Genomic DNA, 19288 nt, shown 5'->3' on the forward strand with positions numbered 1-19288 from the left:
TTTTGAAACATTACAGTAAAAATATATTTCTTTATAAAAATACATGGTAATTCGAAATATTTACAAGGAAACCATTTTTGCATATAACACGAGGCAAATAATCACATTATTTCTTTAAAATGTCATCATACAAATCGTCCACGGTTGATTCGTTATTACTGAAACAAAAAATAATAAAACATTTTCAAGGCAAGAGATTAAACATTAGCCATTCATGGGACAGTAAGTAATGTAAGGGGCTGTCCATAAATTACGTCATCGATTTTTGACCCCCCCCCCCTATAATCATCCAAAAATCATGCTTCTAATGACCCCATTTCCTCCTACTTCATGCTACCGTCATCCGATGTCCAGAGTCCAGACCCCCCCCCCCTAATTTGAAATGACGTAATTTATGAATAGCCCCTAAGTATGCATATCATGATTGCACCGGGACAGTAACGCGTGATATACTACCGTATCTTTTTCTAAGGTATTAAATCAGAAAGGGACGTATTGTCGGTGCATCACCCGTGCCGTGCTAAGCCTTACTGATTACCGTATAAATAATAAATATATTCTAAATATTTTATCCATGCATTAAACCTTTAAGTTTGTTCAACTAAAGTAAGGACGCTAATCACAAAGAATTTCGCATATTGACTTGCCATTTCCTATCTTTATCGCATATGCGCATTATTATATTGCTGTCCCGCTCGCAGTGGTATTGACCGGCATCATCTGCGGGACATCAAAATGGGGTTGGCCGGTCGAAGTATGTATTTAGCAGATGGCGCCAGCATAACCTTTAACAGTTGCCAACCCCATTCGAGATAGAGATACGTAATGGTAGGTCAATGTACTAAGTTCTCCGTGTTCAGCGTTCTTACTTTAGGGAAAAAATTGACTAGATTTTTGCTAATACTCAGCAGTCTCCTTGACTGCATTTGACTTCGCGCCAATAGTCATAATTAGGGTCTCTATTGCACCTCTCCGAGTAGACGAGGCCGTGGGGTCCGGTGGAGGAATAGTTGCTTAATGTTGGCTTTTTCAGTAGCTCCGGTTTAAAGGTCTTCAGGAAGTACACCCAGCATTTTGTTGTTGTCGCTTCGTTCCTGAAAAACGTTTAATGGCTCCTCTACACGATGGGCCAACGCCGGCCACTCCAAGGGACGCATTTATGCGTTAGAGGGAGCAAGTTATATTGCTATCTCATTCTACCACATGGCTGCTCATGCTACCACAAGGGTGGAGTGGCCGACGTTGGCCCATCGTGTAGAGGAGCCATAATAAGTGATTAGTGCTAACAGAATTATATTCGCATCCTAAGGGCACAGAATAATTAATAGTGCTATCGCACAGAAAGGAAACTTCCTACAAAAACGAAGTTTGACAGCGGTTCAGGGTTGAATCATGCTGTCCCTGTCTAATATATGGCACTATCCCTTTCGGCTATTTAGAGTTGTCAAAAATCAAGTGATTATCTTATCTGTGGTCGTGCACGCAAAAGGAAGTCAAGTGGTGCCAACCCTAATAATTGCTCGGAGCAATGCTGAGCCGAGCGGAGCCGAGTTTGACCGAAGTCAGGAGTTTCGCACCCCTGCTAAGGGCTACTACACACTGGCGTCTTTTGAGCTTCGGCGTCTAGTCTAGTCAAAGGCTCCCGCCGCGTCTGTCGGTGTGTATTAGGTATGTATGTTCGCGATAAACTCAAAACTACTGAACGGATTTTCATGTGGTTTTCACCTATTAATAGAGTGATTCTTGAGGAAGGTTTAGGTGTTTAATTTTGGTTAAAGTTTTGTGTGGTCGCTAGTTGTTTAGATAAGTGTGTGTGTGTGTATCATTTTAAGGTCTCTACTGCTTAGCTGCCACTGCTGACTTTAATAAATATCTCACCCTTTCTGTATTTGGATGTCGTCTACTTCTCTGACATAGAATTTTGGATGGTCTTCCAATATATCCAGGTTACTTAACATTTTGTCATCTACTTCATAAACTTCACCTGAAAATAAAACCCAGGTTTCACTTCTAAATACAGTTTAAAAGTGGGGCTATGAAATAATTAAATACACTGGTAAACAAATAGACCCTTAAGGCAGTTATGGCAATAAAATAAGATCTGCCTGCCGATACAGCCCGGTGACAGACAGACAGACGGACAGCGGAGTCTTAGTAATAGAATACCGCTATTATCCTTTGAGTACGGAACCCTAAAAAAGGTGCCACAATAATTGGCATTTGGTGATGGTCATTAACACCCAAACAGCGCTATGTCACACAAAACATTAAAAATATGTCTTAAATTACACTCAATAACCGTAGGCCCAAACGGAGATGGCGAGATGACCTGGAGAGCTTCCTGAACAACTGGCCTGAGGAAGCACCAAATCGGGAGTCATGGAAATTAAGGGGAGAGCCTTTGCCCAGCAGTGGGACACTCAAATGGGCTAGGAAAGAAGAAAGAACCTTAATAATGGGTTTCATTGTATATTTCCATACATCACAACCCATTTTCATTGTCTTGAATTTATATTATATTTTACCTTGAACGTTAGATCCATCGCCCGGACTGTAAAGTAAGAATGGAATGTTGTATCGTGTAGCGATGATTAGTGGGTATTTAGTCTTCGTTGTTCCGTTGGCTATGAACTTGCTCGCTCCGTTCTCAGGGTTAGTGAGCCAGTAGTGGTTAGGCTCGTTACGCTTTAGTGTGCCATAGACAAAGACTTGATGGGTCATCTGAAACAAAAAACAACTATAAAAAAAATCATTTATTTCAGGCTTCAAAAAAAATAAAACAACTATAAAAAAAAACATTTATTTCAGGCTGTAAACAATTGCCAAGTTTGTTAGTAACAATTTAAAAAAAATGGTTTATATGGTTATAATAGTTAGAGCAGTAAGAACCAGGAAAACTATGCTCATCCTTTACTTTTGCGTGCTAGTAACAGTGCAGTGTAAGAAATGAAAAAAAAAATAGTGTAAGACAAAAATAGTAAGATTCTCTCTGTCTATGATTGAAATGAGACCATCCTTTGACTAACTATAGTAGCATAACAAAAAGGCAGTATGGTTTTCTCTGCCAGTGGCCTATTTTATAAAGCTACAAGTTACAATTTACAAGCGGAAGTCTCTTTCAAACCCTATCTGTTAGAACGAGACTTCCGCTTGTAAATTGTAACTTGTAGCTTTATAAAATAGGCCACTGAGCTGCTACCGCGAAAACCGAAATTCGCAAATTGCGGGGATCTTTCTCTTTTACTCCAACGAAGGCGTAATTAGAGTGACGGAGAAAAATATAGCCCTGGGCTCCACTAGCAAGGTGACAAGTAACTCTTGCCAAAGTATATCTATGTAAAGCAGGACGCTGTATGGGTATTATGTATAGTACTTACATTTAAATGAATAATACACACCAATAAATGCAAGGCATAATATTAACACATAATAAATAACAAACTATTAAAATGAATAATACACACCAATAAATGCAAGGCATAATATTAACACATAATAAATAACAAACTATTAATTTATTATGAAACTAAACTAACTAAACTAAACTAAAGAGGTTAAAATTTATAACACAGACAATTCTCTCCTTTTGTAGCAAAGTTTTGAATAACAGATTTGGTTTTGATTTGAAATAATGCTCCATTTAATTAACTACATAGATCTCTAGTGAATTAACAGTAAATTTGTTAGTCAAAGGAATATTATTAAGTATCAGAACAAGTCTGGACCAAGACATTGTATTGTTGAATGGTTTTCTGAATTACATACTTACACAATTAAACCTTACCTTTCTTACGAAATGTAAGATGAACTGTCTTATGGTAGAGTGTATTACAACATTCGCAGTCTTTATCATTAATCTTTGTGTAAATTACACCGATAATATTAAGATAACAAAATGCAAAATCACAATAAAATATTTAAAAATTTACTTTCCCTCTCTTTCCTATCTTTAAACGTCAAAAGTGGAGCCGTTTGAGTAGAAACTTAGCTCACTTTTTCCGATTAGAATATTTTTATGCAGATGGTGTGTTATTACTGGTTATTACCTTAATTTAATAAAAGTAACACTTTCCTGCTTGAAATATGTGATTATTAACATTTTATTTCCACAAACGAAGCCAATTTTACACCGAAAAATCCAATTATCGTCTACTTGAACTTTATCTTTTAGCCGTTTTTGCATTTTTTACTTCAATCGTGTATGAATAAAATATGGAGTCACCATTACGTTTGAAACATAAAAATACTTCTCATGCGTCACTTGACGTTTGATTACGTCAGATTCTAATCGAATAGTTGCAAATGAACTTTGATGCATCGCCTTAAGGTTGTTTTTGCTTTGAAAGTTTATAAAATGTGCTCGAAACTACTCGCGGCCGAAGGTCTGTCGGTCGATCGGTCAATTCAGCCAGTTTCATTTCATTAATTGCAGAAGTTAGTTGTTTTGTGAAATTACAACAGTTTTATAATTTCGATGTTTAACATATTTAACTCATTTAACAGACCAGAATTAAACACCAATATGTTGTGTGTTGTTGAGCTTTAGTGCCGGTGATAAGCTAATTTACCTACAATAATTTTTGATTATATCGTGAAGCAAAAACATCCAAAATGAGGCTGGCAGGGACCATTTTCTCAAATGTGACGAAAATGCTGGACTTTTATGCACAGTTTAATCCATCGCCTTTGTCTATAAAGCAGTTTATAGATTTCGGTAAGTTTTTTTTTTAATTTATAAAGACCCTTTGAGATCGGCGTTTTTTTCAAGGTTATCTTTAATTTTTTATTTGTTTTGTTTACATAAAACTAATGTGCGTGTTTTTATTGTTATAATAACCATAAATATTTTAGTCTACGCGTTTAGCAAATTTTCGCGGTAATCAGGATTAAATACATTTAATTGGCAAGATTGCTGGCCATACACCAGTTTGCCTTTTTGGCTTAAAGGTCTCGTAACCAAGGCCATAAAATCCACAAAAAAAAGCCCGTTTGCCATAGATTGAGTATAGTAGTTTGCGTGGAGTTCTAGAAATTTATAGAATTTTATTGCATTGAAGAAACGTATTTAATGTTGTTTATCGCCAGTTCTCGACGTTTTCTGTGACTTCTTTTTATTTATATAATGAGGTTGAAAACACGTTAAAATCCTTCACCAAAATTAAAAAAAAAATCTTAGTGGTAACTTTTTTTTTAATTGAAGGGAAAAGGTACAATGTAGAGATACGAGCGATTCAACTCTTGATATAACATATAGGTCTATGATCTATGTTTTAAAATTAGCTTTAAAAACCCAATTATATCCTTGTCACAACTTTTTGTCTCTCATCAGCCAGTCAATGACCTGAATCCTCTTTTTACAAGCAATGTTGTCCAAACAACATACAGCACACGGTATAAGATCTTATTTCAAGCTGTTAAAGAGCTATTTTCTATGGCTAGAAAAGCTGATATAACTTCTTTAATGTGTATGAATTTATGTAATACATATCTACTTTATACACAGTGGATAGGTTTGAGTCACTCTGTATACAGTCATACAGTGTGGAAAGATAAGTTGGGCCCTGGAGGTAAACCAACATAAATCCTTAAGCTGGCTCATTTCACTTAAAGGAGACATTCCTTTATTTTTAACCATACAGTTAAACAGTTAGTTGGTACAGTCACCATCAGATATATCGGAGCGGCCAAGGTGCTCATAAATATTTGAACCTGCCTCTATTGCCAAGGCGCTAGAGTGCATGTTCAGATATCTTAGAGTACCTTGGCCCCTTCGCAGCTGCCCTCTTTGGAGCTCAAATTTTTCATACAATGAATGCTCCTCTGGCCCTCCCATAGGCCTCCGGCGATATCAACTCCCCCCCCTGCATATTGTTGTTATTGTATGTATTTGTGTAAAATCATATATAGCAATTAAAATTATCTAAATGCACAGTAATAATGATAACTTCTGTGATATCATTCACATAATCATCTCAATTTAATTGGAATGAAAATGTGAACTTTTGAATAAATCATCAAGGTATTTTATGACCAGAAACTTGTAAGGAAAACAAACTCCATTGTGAAGAAGAACAGTGGCTAGGTATCTGTTCAATATAACTTTTAAAAGTTTATTAATACTGGCACACCCAGTTTGTCAGTAAAAAAAGGCGCGAAATTAAAATTTAAACAGTATTTTTGACAAAATTTATAATTACTAGACTACCTTCTAGTATCACTATGGTATCTATCTACCAGTGGATCTCTATTGTCTCCCATAAAGTTTTAAGTCATAATGTATTGTTTGCCTGCATTTTCGTTAGTCATAATTTGGGTTTTCTCAGAAACGCGTTCTCAGGATTGCCATAAAACAAACTTAACCTAACCTACCCTATATAGGATAACCTTACGAGAATCCTGAAAAGTTGACGGTTTCATAATAATGACAAATGATAATCTGACAACCATTACATTATGTCTATATTATGTCTTTCAATAATTATGTCAAACTGCATCCGTCTACCAGCATATATATTACAGTGCATTCTAGTTCTAGACCACACTTCACGTAATCTGATATGTCCTGTATCATCTACAGTTACACATTTAGTAACAGAAGCTGACGCTAGGAACATTGTTATATAAAGCTAGGGTTACCATAAATAAGTATCCTTTTGCATTAAAGAGACCTTTAAGGCTCCAAACAAATTATATCACACAACACTGCCAAAATGTCCATCATAAAATATAAAACCGGGCAAGTGCGAGTCGGACTCGCGCACGAAGGGTTCCGTACCATAATGCAAACAAAAAAACAAAAAAAAAGCAAAAAAAACGGTCACCCATCTAAGTACTGACCACTCCCGACGTTGCTTAACTTTGGTCAAAAATCACGTTTGTTGTATGGGAGCCCCATTTAAATCTTTATTTTATCCTGTTTTTAGTATTTGTTGTTATAGCGGCAACAGAAATACATCATCTGTGAAAATTTCAACTGTCTAGCTATCACGGTTCGTGAGATACAGCCTGGTGACAGACAGACGGACGGACGGACGGACAGCGAAGTCTTAGTAATAGGGTCCCGTTTTACCTTTTGGGTACGGAACCCTAAAAATGAAAACTTGTATACGACCCGCCCCGGCTTCGCACGGGTTACACAAAACCTTAACAAATTATACACTTAAACCTTCCTCAAAAATCACTCTATTGATAGGTGAAAACCGCCTCAAAATCCGTTCAGTAGTTTTTGAGTTTATCGCGAACATACCAACAGACAGACGCGGCGGATGACTTTGTTTTCTAATGTGTAGTGACATACCGTCGCCATCAGATATATAATTACATATATTGATATTTACAGTGTAAATAAAAAACCGGACAAGTGCGAGTCGTACTCGCCCACCGAGGGTTCCGTACTTTTTAGTGTTTGTTGTTTTAGCGGCAACAGAGATACAGGCTGGTGACAGACAGACGGACGGACGGACGGACGGACGGACAGCGGAGTAGTATAAAAAAAAAAACCAAAATATTACTTTGCTAGCGTAAAAACCGCGCGTTTTAATATTTTGTAAAGTAATATTTTTGTTTTAATTAATATGGATTTCCGCAAATTAACGCCTAATTCTATTCACTATTTTACACTGCATAATTTCTGATATCTAGTGCTCAGTTCACATATGACCCCCGTATTGATAATGATAATATTTATGTACCTACCTCAGAGCATTATCTCTTTCATTGCCTACATGCAAAAAAAAATATTTTTATCTTAATTGACTTAATTATTTAAATTCGATATCTGATATTCACTGGTAACTTCTAACGATTTCTATAATAACATTTTTTTTTAGCGAGTCTATGAGGTGTCCCAATGCTGGGCAAAGGCCTCCCTAGACTTCCAATCCTCCCGATTAACTGCAGCATCCGACCAGATACCGATAAATGTGTCCAGATTGTCCCGCCATCTCCTCTTAGGCACAGAATAAATAACAGTACTAGGTACAGAAGACTAACAAAACGCGTCTATTACGATCAGAACAGATATGGCTAGGTTTCGACAGCGCCACGCGCGGCTTATGGCTAGCCACCAAAATTGGTGTTGAACGTATGTACTTTTAACTACCTGCAGGCGTGTCTCACTCCGCGATTTCGTCGCTTTGCTACAGGTAGCTAAAAGTACACCGTTCGGCCCCAATTTGGGGTTTGCCATAAGCCACGCGTGGCGCTGTCGCCACCTAGCTGCCATATCTGTGCTGATCGTAACAGACGCGTTTTGTTGGTAGTTATGGTAGGTACCCCAGTTTAACTAAACTAGGCCGGAACATACAATTTGTATGAAAAACAAACAGGTCGATGTCTTTTTAATGGAGTTGTGTTGACACTCGCTACAATGTTTTACATAATATACCTATATTATGCATATATTTAGTCATCGTAGTTCATTATGTGTATTATTCGACTTTATATAAATAAACAAATGTGTAGTTCTGAACGTTTCTACCCTATAGAAAACCAGAAATGAAATAATAAATAAATGTATTTTAATCGTTTCTTTTAATTTACTGACCGCAAAATTTAGTAAAGTAACATCATGCGCAAAGTCAGGAGGATTTGTCGATACCTTATCAAATCGTTATAATTAGTGATGTACCGACTATTGATTTGGCCGACTAGCCGACTAGCCGACTAATCGGCGCTAGAATGGCCGATTAGTCGGCCGACTAGTCGGCTAGTCGGCCAGATTATTAGTTTCGTATAAGTTTAGGTGAAAAACAATAGTTTTGCTCTTTTGGTTGCGCAATTCATATATTAGCTTGGCTAAAAGGTATTCTCTACAGGTTCAAAGACCTATTACAGGAATCCTCGCTCGTTCAATTTCTGTCTTTCTTTTATTTCGCGATCCTGAGCAGATCGTCAGTAGGTACAACTTGTAGGAGGTATTTCCAAGGCTCTATTTCTCGTACGTAGTCGCCAGTTAAGAACCTATCCCCTGTGGTCAGCGTTTTTACGAGCAACGTGCCCTGTTTATAAGTCTCTAAAATTTGCAATAACATTAATAAAAACTGAATTATAATAAAATCCTTTAAGTATAGAACTTGGCCATGAAATTACACGAGAATCAGTTGAGATCGACCTGTAGAAGAAAACACCAGCCACCACCACCATACGATAACGATCAAACGGTCAATTATATGAACAAAAGTTTTCACACCCTGAATAGGTATTTTGGTAAAATAGACATAATATGCTAAATATTGACTGTTGGTTTCATTTTTTCTGTTTTTCTTTCACTAATAAAGTGCCGACTAATCGGCCATTTTTGCCGACTAGTCGCCGACTAATCGCCGACTACAAATGTGGCCGGATAGTCGGCTTTCCCGACTAGTCGGCGACTAGTCGGTACATCCCTAGTTATAATATTAAAGTCGCAAAAACAGTTGGTAATCTCTGATTTAACGGACTTGCCTTGAATATAATAGACGGCAGTGTTGGCCGAACGTTAATGCAATTGACCATTAAAAATTAACCATTGAAAAGGTTAATTGCCATTAGCCATTAACCATTGAAGGGAAATTAATTATCAATTGCATTGAACATCAATTTGCATTAATGTTAATTTATTACGAACCACTAACAATTAAAAAGAATTAATGGTTATTGCTTTACAAACCATTAAAAACTAAATCAATTTTTAATGAAAATTAAACACGTGATTGATAATTAACAATTAACAAGAATAAATATCGTAATTTTATAAAGACGTCCAAGGGATCAAAGGTCTAGTGCAGCGGTCGGCAACCTGCGGCCCGCTTATGTATTTTATGTATTTTATATATTTTATGTATTTTATGTATTTTATTTATTTTATGAGCACCCATTATAACAATAATGGGTGTATTCCCATTTGTCCCCACGGGGAACATATAGGAATTATATGCAAACTGCACAGTTTGCATATAAATATTTCCCATTTTTCCCCACTTTCTTGGTGTGGGGACAAATGGGAACACATCATTTTCCGATATTTTCCCATTTGTTCCCGCCTGGAGCAGATGGAATAAGCGCTGCATATAAATCCCATTTGTCCCCGTTTCCCATTTCTCTCCAACTCACATATGACAGGGACAAATAAAAATACACCAATAATGAGTGTATTCCCATTTAATAGTTTCAAGCAAAATTAACATTAATTATTAGTTTATGAAAAAAATATTTAATTCCATTAAACGTTAATGCAATTGAGAATAATTCTAATTATTTTTTTGAAACTTTAATGCCATTAAATAGGCAATTAGATTGACAATCAATGTAATTAAACGTCTCAAGATTCAATTCTAACCAACTTTAATTAAATTGATGCGTAATGCAATTGATTAATTGCGGAATTAATGGTTAATGCAATTGATAAATTGTTAATTAGAACTAACCATTACGGCCAACACTGATAGACGGACTTTCCAACTTAGTCAAATTTTAAACTATTAAACCCTCTAGAAAAAAGTGTACGTAAGATGGGAATCTTAGAGTCCGACAACGCACTTACAACCCCTATAGTGTTGCAGGTGTCCCTGGGCGACGGTAATCGATTACCATCAAGTCATTCGTCTCCTCGTTTGGCTCCTAGCTCCTATATCATAATAAAACGTTTATTATAAATAAATTGAAGTGGCCATGGTGTCACTAATATCTGAACAAAGTCTACCATTAAGCAAGACGTTAAAGTGCATGTCTAGATATTTATGAGCGCCTGGCTACTATTTATCTGATTGGTTTGAGTAATAAAGGTATATTTTTAAGCGGAATAGTACAATTTAAAATAACATTACTGACGTAAAAATTATAATTTCTCTTCCACATTACGTATACTGCGACCCACCATTCAAGATCACCCACAATCCACGTCAATAACTTACCACTAGCATTTTCAACCTACTCTAAACGCATTAAGGTCGATATTGCAACATCTATCGCTTCATAGAGCTATGAAAGCGCTCGTTAGTTCCAAAAGGTCTTAATGCCTCAAGGTACGTTAATCATATTTGCACCTTACTGGCTTATAATAAGGTATATTTTTGATCAACGCCGATTTTATATGTACGTCGCTATTCCGCTGATGTGACGACAGTACCATCGTCCAAGCTGGGTCCAAGCAGTTCGTAAACCTTATTACTAAAGGCATAAGGTCCACCGATGGACAGTTAATTATATTTAACTGTTTGTATAACACCTCTAGGTCAATGTTAACCTCTGGAGCGATCCGCCGCTATATTTAGACTTCCTCGTTTCCTGTTGCTATATACTCTAGAATATACTGAACTGACGTATGACGTCGCAAGCTTGGCATATAGAGTTACGCTACGTCTTACGTAGGCGAACAACGCGCGAACGCGGCGCGGCGCGGCGCGGCGAAAGCGGCCGCCGCCGCGCCGCGCCGCGCCGCGCCGCCTGACATTCGCGTGCAAATCGCGCCGCACCGCGTTCGCAACGAGATCGCTTACGTAGGACACTTCTATGGGCATCAAAGGATTGATTTCGCCGCGCCGCGCCGCGCCGCGTTCGCGCGTTGTTCGCCTACGTAAGACGTAGCGTTAGGGGCCGTACATTACTTACGTGAGCCGTTTAGGGAGAAGGAGCTGAATGGAATCTCTCCTAATCTCACTTGAGAGTTGAGAGACACGGTATATCGGCAAATACCATGTTTTTAGGGTTCCGTACCTCAAAAAATGGAACCCTTATAGGATAACTCGAACGTCTGTCTGTCTGTCCGTCTGTCACAGCCTATCTTCTCTGAAACTACTGGACCAATTAAGTTGAAGTAAAAAAATACATTGTAAAAAATTGTGTAATGTACGGAACCCTTGGAACGCGAGTCCGACTCGCACTTGGCCGGTTTATTTGAAATAAAGTGTAGAAATCTGAGTATTATATAGTATAAGTTAAGAGGAAAGTGGAGTATCACAGTTTTTAAAGAATAAGATGTTTGAACAAAATGTTACTAATGTTGCTATCTTACTACGTTTTTCAAGAATGAAAGGGGCAACTGCCGCTCGGACAATTTAACTCCAAAAACTGCCCAAAACAGTGTGAAGTCTCAGCCTACTGATTTCCTAATTCAAATTTGAGGTATACTGTATACTTTAATGTATTTAGGTATACAATATATACATGACTTAAGTATATTATGAGTTTGGTCTGTTTTAGCTCAAATCTAGCGCCAACTCCATTATTGAGATTCCTTAGAATACTCGTGTCTTACTAAACTTTGGACAAACATTATAATTTAATAGACCGCTCTCTTGTTGCTACTGAAAATACTGAATTTTATACTATTGGCATGGTTACAAGGTTTTAATGTTTATTTGAATATGTCTAATTATTATTAGATAGCAGCGAAGGAATCTTAATTACCATAACAAAATCCCAAGTATCCAACTCATTTAATTATTTGTCAAAGAAGGAAAGACCATGATTAATAAAGAAATAAAAGATAAGATAAGATAATCTATTGACCATGTAATATACATTACATTTAGCACGTCATACATTAAATATTATAAATTTTTACACAAATTGACTAAGCTCCACGGTAAGCTCAAGAAGGCTTGTGTTGTGGATACTCAGACAACGATATATACGAGTATGACTCAGGAACAAATATCTGTCACACACATAAATCCCCTGGACTCGAACCCGGGACCATCGGGTTCATAGGCAGTGTCACTACCCAATAGGCCAGATGGGCCGTCAAAGATCAACATAGCATCGGCAACGCACATGTGATACGTATAAAACAAGACTAAAATTACATCACACAATATTGCACAACTAAATGAAAGAAAACGACTCCCACTATCTTATCGGACCGCCGAATTATCACCTTGATCCGGTTCGAAGGACCAATATTGATAACTTAATTAAATAACATCGTAGTAAACAAATAAAAATAACCTTGAGGCCTCAATAAGGCAGGTCAACATCCACAGCGACGTAACGCACTAGACGTTGAGCCCTTGGACTTACGCCAAAATTACACCACGTTTGTTTGGGAAGACAATTATCTGACGCGCGTGTTGCTGAGCTGCGAAACTATACAAAACGTCGTATATCCTTATGACTTTTTTGGGACTTACGACGTTTTGCGTGAAGACGGCAAAATTATACACGTGTAATGTGTATCGATATTATCACACTTACGCTTTTTTGTGAAGAATTTTAAACGTAATATTTAAAGGGTCGTAGTTGTAAGTACACGTGTAAGCTATTTTGCTACTTACTGCTGTGCTGTGTGAGTTAAAATGCTGTCCTTGACCAAAAAACGGATATATTTACACTTGCCTCAAAACTAAAATAATGCTATCTCCTTTAAGGGGCCCACTGATTATCGGCCTGTCAGTTAGAACAAAATTTTGACAGTTCCGAACAACTGACAGGCCGATACCGGCCGGCGGACTGTTAATCAGTGGGCCCTTTTACCCTTGTTAAGACCCACCAAGAGTGAAAGAGATGGCATTAAACCTGTCTCGCCACTTAGTTATGCGGCAAGTTTAGGTGATTTGATGGCCGGCATCTGGGGCAAAGAGGAAATTACTTGTTAATAAAATCGTCTAATGATAAGCTTTTATTTAACTTGCTCTGTATGTGTGTTGCTTGCTGTGTCTGTCTGTGTGTGTTGTTGTTGTGTGTCAGTATGTGAGTTTGTTGGTTCGTTAATTACTTGGTGTGGGTCAAATCTTGGAAGCTAAATTCCCGATTTCCGATTGATAATACGTAAATTGGTTGACAATGCAATATTATGATGACATGGAGCTGGTCTGATGATGGAGACAGGAGATGGCAATGGGACCTCGGTGAAAAAACAACTATAATTTTATTGTGTTTGAGATTGTTAGAATAGTCTCGATGAGTAATAGTTGCCCGTGTAACGAAACATACAGTCAGCGATAAAAGCTTGCACCAAAAGTGATTTTATTGCCAAAAACTTATTTTAATATAATTCTTGAAAATACCATTGACAAAGATGTTTATTTTTTATTAGTTCCCGATTCGCGGGATTCTTGATTCGTAGGATTCTCTAGTCGGATTATGTTGGTTAATAAATTTAATAATACCTACACGACATCAATTATGGAGTTGTCCTTGTCGGCATCTATTGATAAAATGATAATCGATTATAAACGATGTTTGCAAAGTGTCAAAACAAATGCAGTTTAAGTATTAAATAGTTGTATACCTGATTCAGTCGAGTAGACGTTCAGCTGTTTCTGCTAATAAATTATGAGCTAAATGACCAAAGTTTCGAAAGTCAATTAAAAAAAATCTGAATCGTAAAATTCCTAGCTAAATTTTCCTTCTAGTATCAATCTAATCTTGTCTGAAGTTTGTTTGCATTTCAATTTAGTTTCCGTTTATGTTTCTAACGAACTGCTTCAGTTTCGTATTAAATTTTACCTTTTATATTACACTGTATATTTATTATTTAGTTCAAAAACAGTTTTAAAAGTGCTCTTCACTGAATGACCATCATACAAAGTAGAACATACAATTTATCATAACATTTATATGAAATGAAATGAAATGAAAATCTTTATTTCAGGCAACTAGTGGCCCATACATAAATACCTTAAAACTAGCATACATATTACAAAAATATATTTTAAAACTATAAACACTACGAAAAACACATTACGGCTGCGATGCATTATTGCGATGATTTATGACCTTCCTTAACACGTAGTCACGTATGTGTGTCTATAAAGACGAGTGCCCTTCACTAGCCGGAAACTAATTACCTACATGGTAGTATCCGTCGTATCTCCATATGAGACATACGACATTTTGCCCTTGCCCAAGCCAGAGTGTAAAAAACGTAATTCCATACAAATGACTTATTGGCAAGCGGCATTTTTGCGCTGGGAACTGACATGTGTGTGATGCGTGTCTTACGTGCTGCTGTTTTTTAGATAAATGACGTATGTGCATTTTGAGTTATATACTTAGACCTAGTGTCATCAGTGGCGTAGCTAGGCGTAGGCGCATGGGGCCTTCGCCCACAGCCTCGCACTTAGGAGCCAACAGGAGTGGTCATTTCTCCATACAAACGTACTCGACTGTTTCCTCCGTGGGTTTTGATGCTAGAGATTAATTTTGTCAATATCTGTGTCGGACCGTTTTGCTTTTTAGGGTTCCGTACCCAAAGGGTAAAACGGGACCCTATTACTAAGACTTCGCTGTCCGTCCGTCCGTCCGTCTGTCACCAGGCTGTATCTCACGAACCGTGATAGCTAGACAGTTGAAATTTTCACAGATGATGTATTTCTGTTGTCGCTATAACAACAAATACTAAAAACAGAATAAAATAAAGATTTAAATGGGGCTCCCATACAACAAACGTGATTTTTGACCAAAGTTAAGCAACGTCGGGAGGGGTCAGTATGTACTTGGATGGGTGACAGTTTTTTTTTGCTTTTGTTTTGTTTTTTTTTTTGCATTATGGTACGGAACCCTTCGTGCGCGAGTCCGACTCGCACTTGCCCGGTTTTTTTTGATATTTTTGTTTTTTAAGCCGCTAGAGCCCTTCAAAAATGGCCAAAATGGCCTAATTGACTATGCCGCAATGAGAGGCGTAGTATTCAAAACTGATATCAATTAGCCAAAAAAGCAAAACGGTCCGACACAGATAATTTAATATTCATTTAGATTTCCAAATTTGGTTACGATTGCTTAAGTTTTGGAAGAGGAAACAGTCGAGTACGAAACCTCGATTTTTGAGATTTTTACGCAGGATTTTTCGCCTTGTCCTTATCGCACTAGTTTTAGGAGCCGCTTCCGTTAGCAAGACGGGTATATTTACCTAAAATATTTAAAACTCAGCTCCTGATTCGTCTTAGGGGGGCCTCAAAGGCAACCTCTTTATTAAGTACCTTGGGAAAACACATTGAAAAGAGCCTTGCAAATGTGGTTTTCGCCCACGGCTAGACTGCTTTTCACTGAGTGTTATTCAGCCGTTTGCTTTATAAAGACAGCTTATACCAGCGTATTAACTGTCTGTTATCGGATATTCTGTATCGATAGCTTTAGACTTAAATGGCGTAATGGACCTATAGACGTCCGTAAAAGTCAGACCTACGTTTAAATATAACGCTTGATATAATCCTCTATATTTTCTTTCTTCGCCTTTTATTACACTTTATTTAATGTGATATCTATTCATGTTCCAGAAAACATTTAAGCTAAATAGGCTTGAAAAATAGGACAAAAGTTTGCAGTATTGCAAACTTGGCAGTATTCAAACGTAGTGTACAAACCAATTATTATTGTATGAGTTACTTTTGTATGGAAAAACAAAAATATAGTGACAAATTATTATTCTTATTCTAATTCTTGTTCTTAATGTAGTAAGCTTAATTTTACAAATATAGCAATATGAATACTGCAAATAAAAACAATACAACACATGCAAAGGAATATTATTATTAGATTTAAATTCTTATAATAATTTATTTTTAATTCCCTAACCTTATTCAGAAAACTGATGTTTAGCACAAGTCATACAAATTGTATCAGATAATGGTTTGGATTAGAGTTTAAGATTAAATAAATGCTGCAAATGTTTGTTTCCATGTATGACACACAAACATGAATCACAAGTAAAACAAACATTTTCGTACTTTTCCGCTTGAAATTGCCAAGAAATTATTCAGAAAGAAGTCACAATGCTATTCACGTATATGTAAATTCCACTGTTCAAATACAATGCAGTGTACGCGTTTAATAAAGTCGTTGTTGTTCGGTTTAACAAAGAACTACCTATTTGTTATGTGGCGTATGTAACGTTAACAAAGTGCGACATACGACGTTTTGCCTAAGAAAGTGGAGTTATACGCCTAAAAATATTATACGCCTTTCTACATACCATGAGGCCCTTCTATTTCATAATAAAGTGTCATCGTTAGTAAGTAGGTACAAAATACACTGGACTTTTTTAAATACATACTTGTGATACTTGCGAAAAATATTTGGCAATAATTTAACAGTTCGATAGAAAATAGTGAAAATAAATAAAGAATAAAGTAAACATATGTGTTTGTGTTTATGTGGACTTTGGACTCGGTTATCGCGGTATATGTCACGAGTTAAGATTGTTATCACATATCAGTTTGTCTATGTTTGTAATATCCCGAAAATAACACGAAGCCGTTTAGAGTTGAGAAAGTGACAGGTGTTTTCGATAGACTTATCATATTTTTTCCGGGCCTTCGACTTGCTCTTACACATTCTTACACAGATTGACTAAGTCCCACAGTAAGCTCAAGAAGGCTTGTGTTGTGGGTACTCGGACAACGATATATATAATATACAAATACTTAAATACATAGAAAACACCCATGACTCAGGAACAAATATCTGTATCATCATACAAATAAATGCCCTTACTGGGATTCGAACCCAGGACCATCGGCTTCGCAGGCAGGGTCACTACCCACTAGGCCAGACCGGTCGTCGTGCTCTATTTGAGACAATTTAGCACCATCTTATCCTGGCCTTAAATTGCCGTAACTTTACCATGGAGATTTGTCCATAACTTTACCATGGAGATCTGTCCACAACGTGACACTTTTTCGTGCATGCTACCGGTGTTCATCGATTTATAACTTTTATAAGACATTATCACGTCAAAAAATAGGTCAAACTCGAAATCGAAATTATTTTACGTGATGTACCTACTTAATTATAAGGAATTCTAGGAGGCGGCCCTGGATAGAGTCAAATGGAGAGAGCTACACCAACAAGAGTCTAACTCTTAAATTTACGATGTACTTTATTAATGGACGACCCCAAAGTGAAAAACAGTGGTGCGATTTTTCAAAAACTCCGCTCTCTGAGGGGCTAACGCGAAAACCGAAATACGCAAATTGCGGGGATCCTTCTCTTTTACTCCAATGAAGGCGTAATTAGAGTGACAGAGAAAAATGCCCGCAATTTGCGAACTTCGATTTTCGAAGTAATAGGCCTGAACCTACACCATAGGCGGTTATCAAGAAATGACAACTTAATTTAGCAAATTGATGGTGTCTTAGTGCATTCTATGAAGGCCGTAATATAATAATAAATGCAATCGAATGCTGTCGGCGTATTATGGATGGCTTTATCCATGTCTATTTAATTATTTAACATTTTAAATCAGGCTACAAGGCCCATATTACAAATGCCTTAAAGACTAACAACTATATCTATCTATCTATACATATAATAAAGCTGTAGAGGGTCGAAGGTCTGTACATGGAAGATATTTGAAAAAAAGTTGGCTGGGGATACTTAGAATCGATAACAGAACACGTTCCAACAGTTTTTAGAATTTTTGTCTGTTTATCTGTTTATCTGTTTGTCTGTTTATTTGAACGCGCATCACGTGAAAACGGCTGAACGGATTTTAATGAAAACTTTACTAATCTATCGAGAAAATCTCCGGCCAGGTTATAGGCTATAAAAATTCAACCCTTAAAAGGGGGGGTAGCCACAACACTCGCTTGATTTAAGTTTGCCCCTGAATCTTATGGCGCTACTTAGGAAGGAGGGGCAAACTTTTTTCAAATATGTGCTACCACTGTTGAGTACCCTGGTAAACTAACAGATGGCGCTGAATTTAATACGTAGTGACATGAATAGCCACCGAGGAAGGTTTTTGTCAAATTAACTCTAAGTTTAGATGAGGGGGTACGGACATCAACAAATTTAATTGAATAATTATGTCGATATAATAATATACAACAAAATTAAACGACAGTAAATTAATTACCCCTCATTGCACATTGACATCTTTTTCACGACTACCCAAAAAAAGTGAGAGAGAGTGTATTGTGTTTTCAGCGTTCGTGTATGTAGGTATATATTTATTTATCTGGATTTCACTCTCGCACTCTTTTGCGGTTCGGCGCTAGGTCTTATGCGAGGCCTTCTGCCTTACGGCAAAGTTGATCTTCTGCCTTAATTACACTTGGGCGTGGATCCAAGCTTTCCTCTTTCGCAGCTGGGCCTACTGCCTTGCTCACACTTCGCCAATTCAATTTTCTTGGTCAATTCCAAGCTCTGCTTTCTTGCATCTTTTATGCATGAAAACAACCTCGCTGAAATCCTTAAATATCGAGCCCTATGCGAAGCTAGGCTGATAGAAAACTGTCACATCCCTTCTTTGTATGAAATCCTCGATTCGCGCCTGGTTGGGACTAAAAGTAAAATTGCGTTTTTTATATCGAAAAATTTTCGCGCTCGCTTCGCTCGCGTTTTTAATATCTTTCTAAGATATGATAAA

General features: G+C 37.1%; 2 protein-coding genes across 3 annotated transcripts in view; one reads left to right on the top strand and one right to left on the bottom strand.

The window, feature by feature from the left end:
• Positions 1-26: 26 nt before the first annotated feature.
• On the bottom strand, positions 27-3922 carry LOC134677205 (putative gamma-glutamylcyclotransferase CG2811). 2 transcript variants are annotated; one of them, XM_063535654.1, is made up of 5 exons: positions 3785-3922; positions 2526-2721; positions 1879-1984; positions 969-1094; positions 27-158 (listed from the first exon to the last, which is right to left on the bottom strand). In XM_063535654.1, exons 1-5 carry the CDS (start codon positions 3851-3853, stop codon positions 107-109), a joined length of 549 nt encoding a protein of 182 aa, XP_063391724.1. In that variant the 5' UTR covers positions 3854-3922; the 3' UTR covers positions 27-106. The 2 variants fall into 2 exon arrangements, with proteins under 2 accessions (XP_063391724.1, XP_063391723.1); XM_063535653.1 differs by having other exon boundaries at positions 62-158; positions 870-1094.
• Positions 3923-4427: 505 nt separating this feature from the next.
• Positions 4428-19288, top strand: part of LOC134677149 (pyruvate dehydrogenase (acetyl-transferring) kinase, mitochondrial) — a 53317-nt gene continuing 38456 nt past the window's right edge. Inside the window, exon 1 of the mRNA XM_063535608.1 lies at positions 4428-4714. Within this exon, the coding sequence (XP_063391678.1) occupies positions 4612-4714 (103 nt within the window). The 5' untranslated portion in view covers positions 4428-4611. The remainder of the gene's footprint in view (positions 4715-19288) is intronic.

Source organism: Cydia fagiglandana, chromosome 25 (genome assembly GCF_963556715.1).
Source record: "Cydia fagiglandana chromosome 25, ilCydFagi1.1, whole genome shotgun sequence".
Lineage (NCBI taxonomy): Eukaryota > Metazoa > Arthropoda > Insecta > Lepidoptera > Tortricidae > Cydia > Cydia fagiglandana.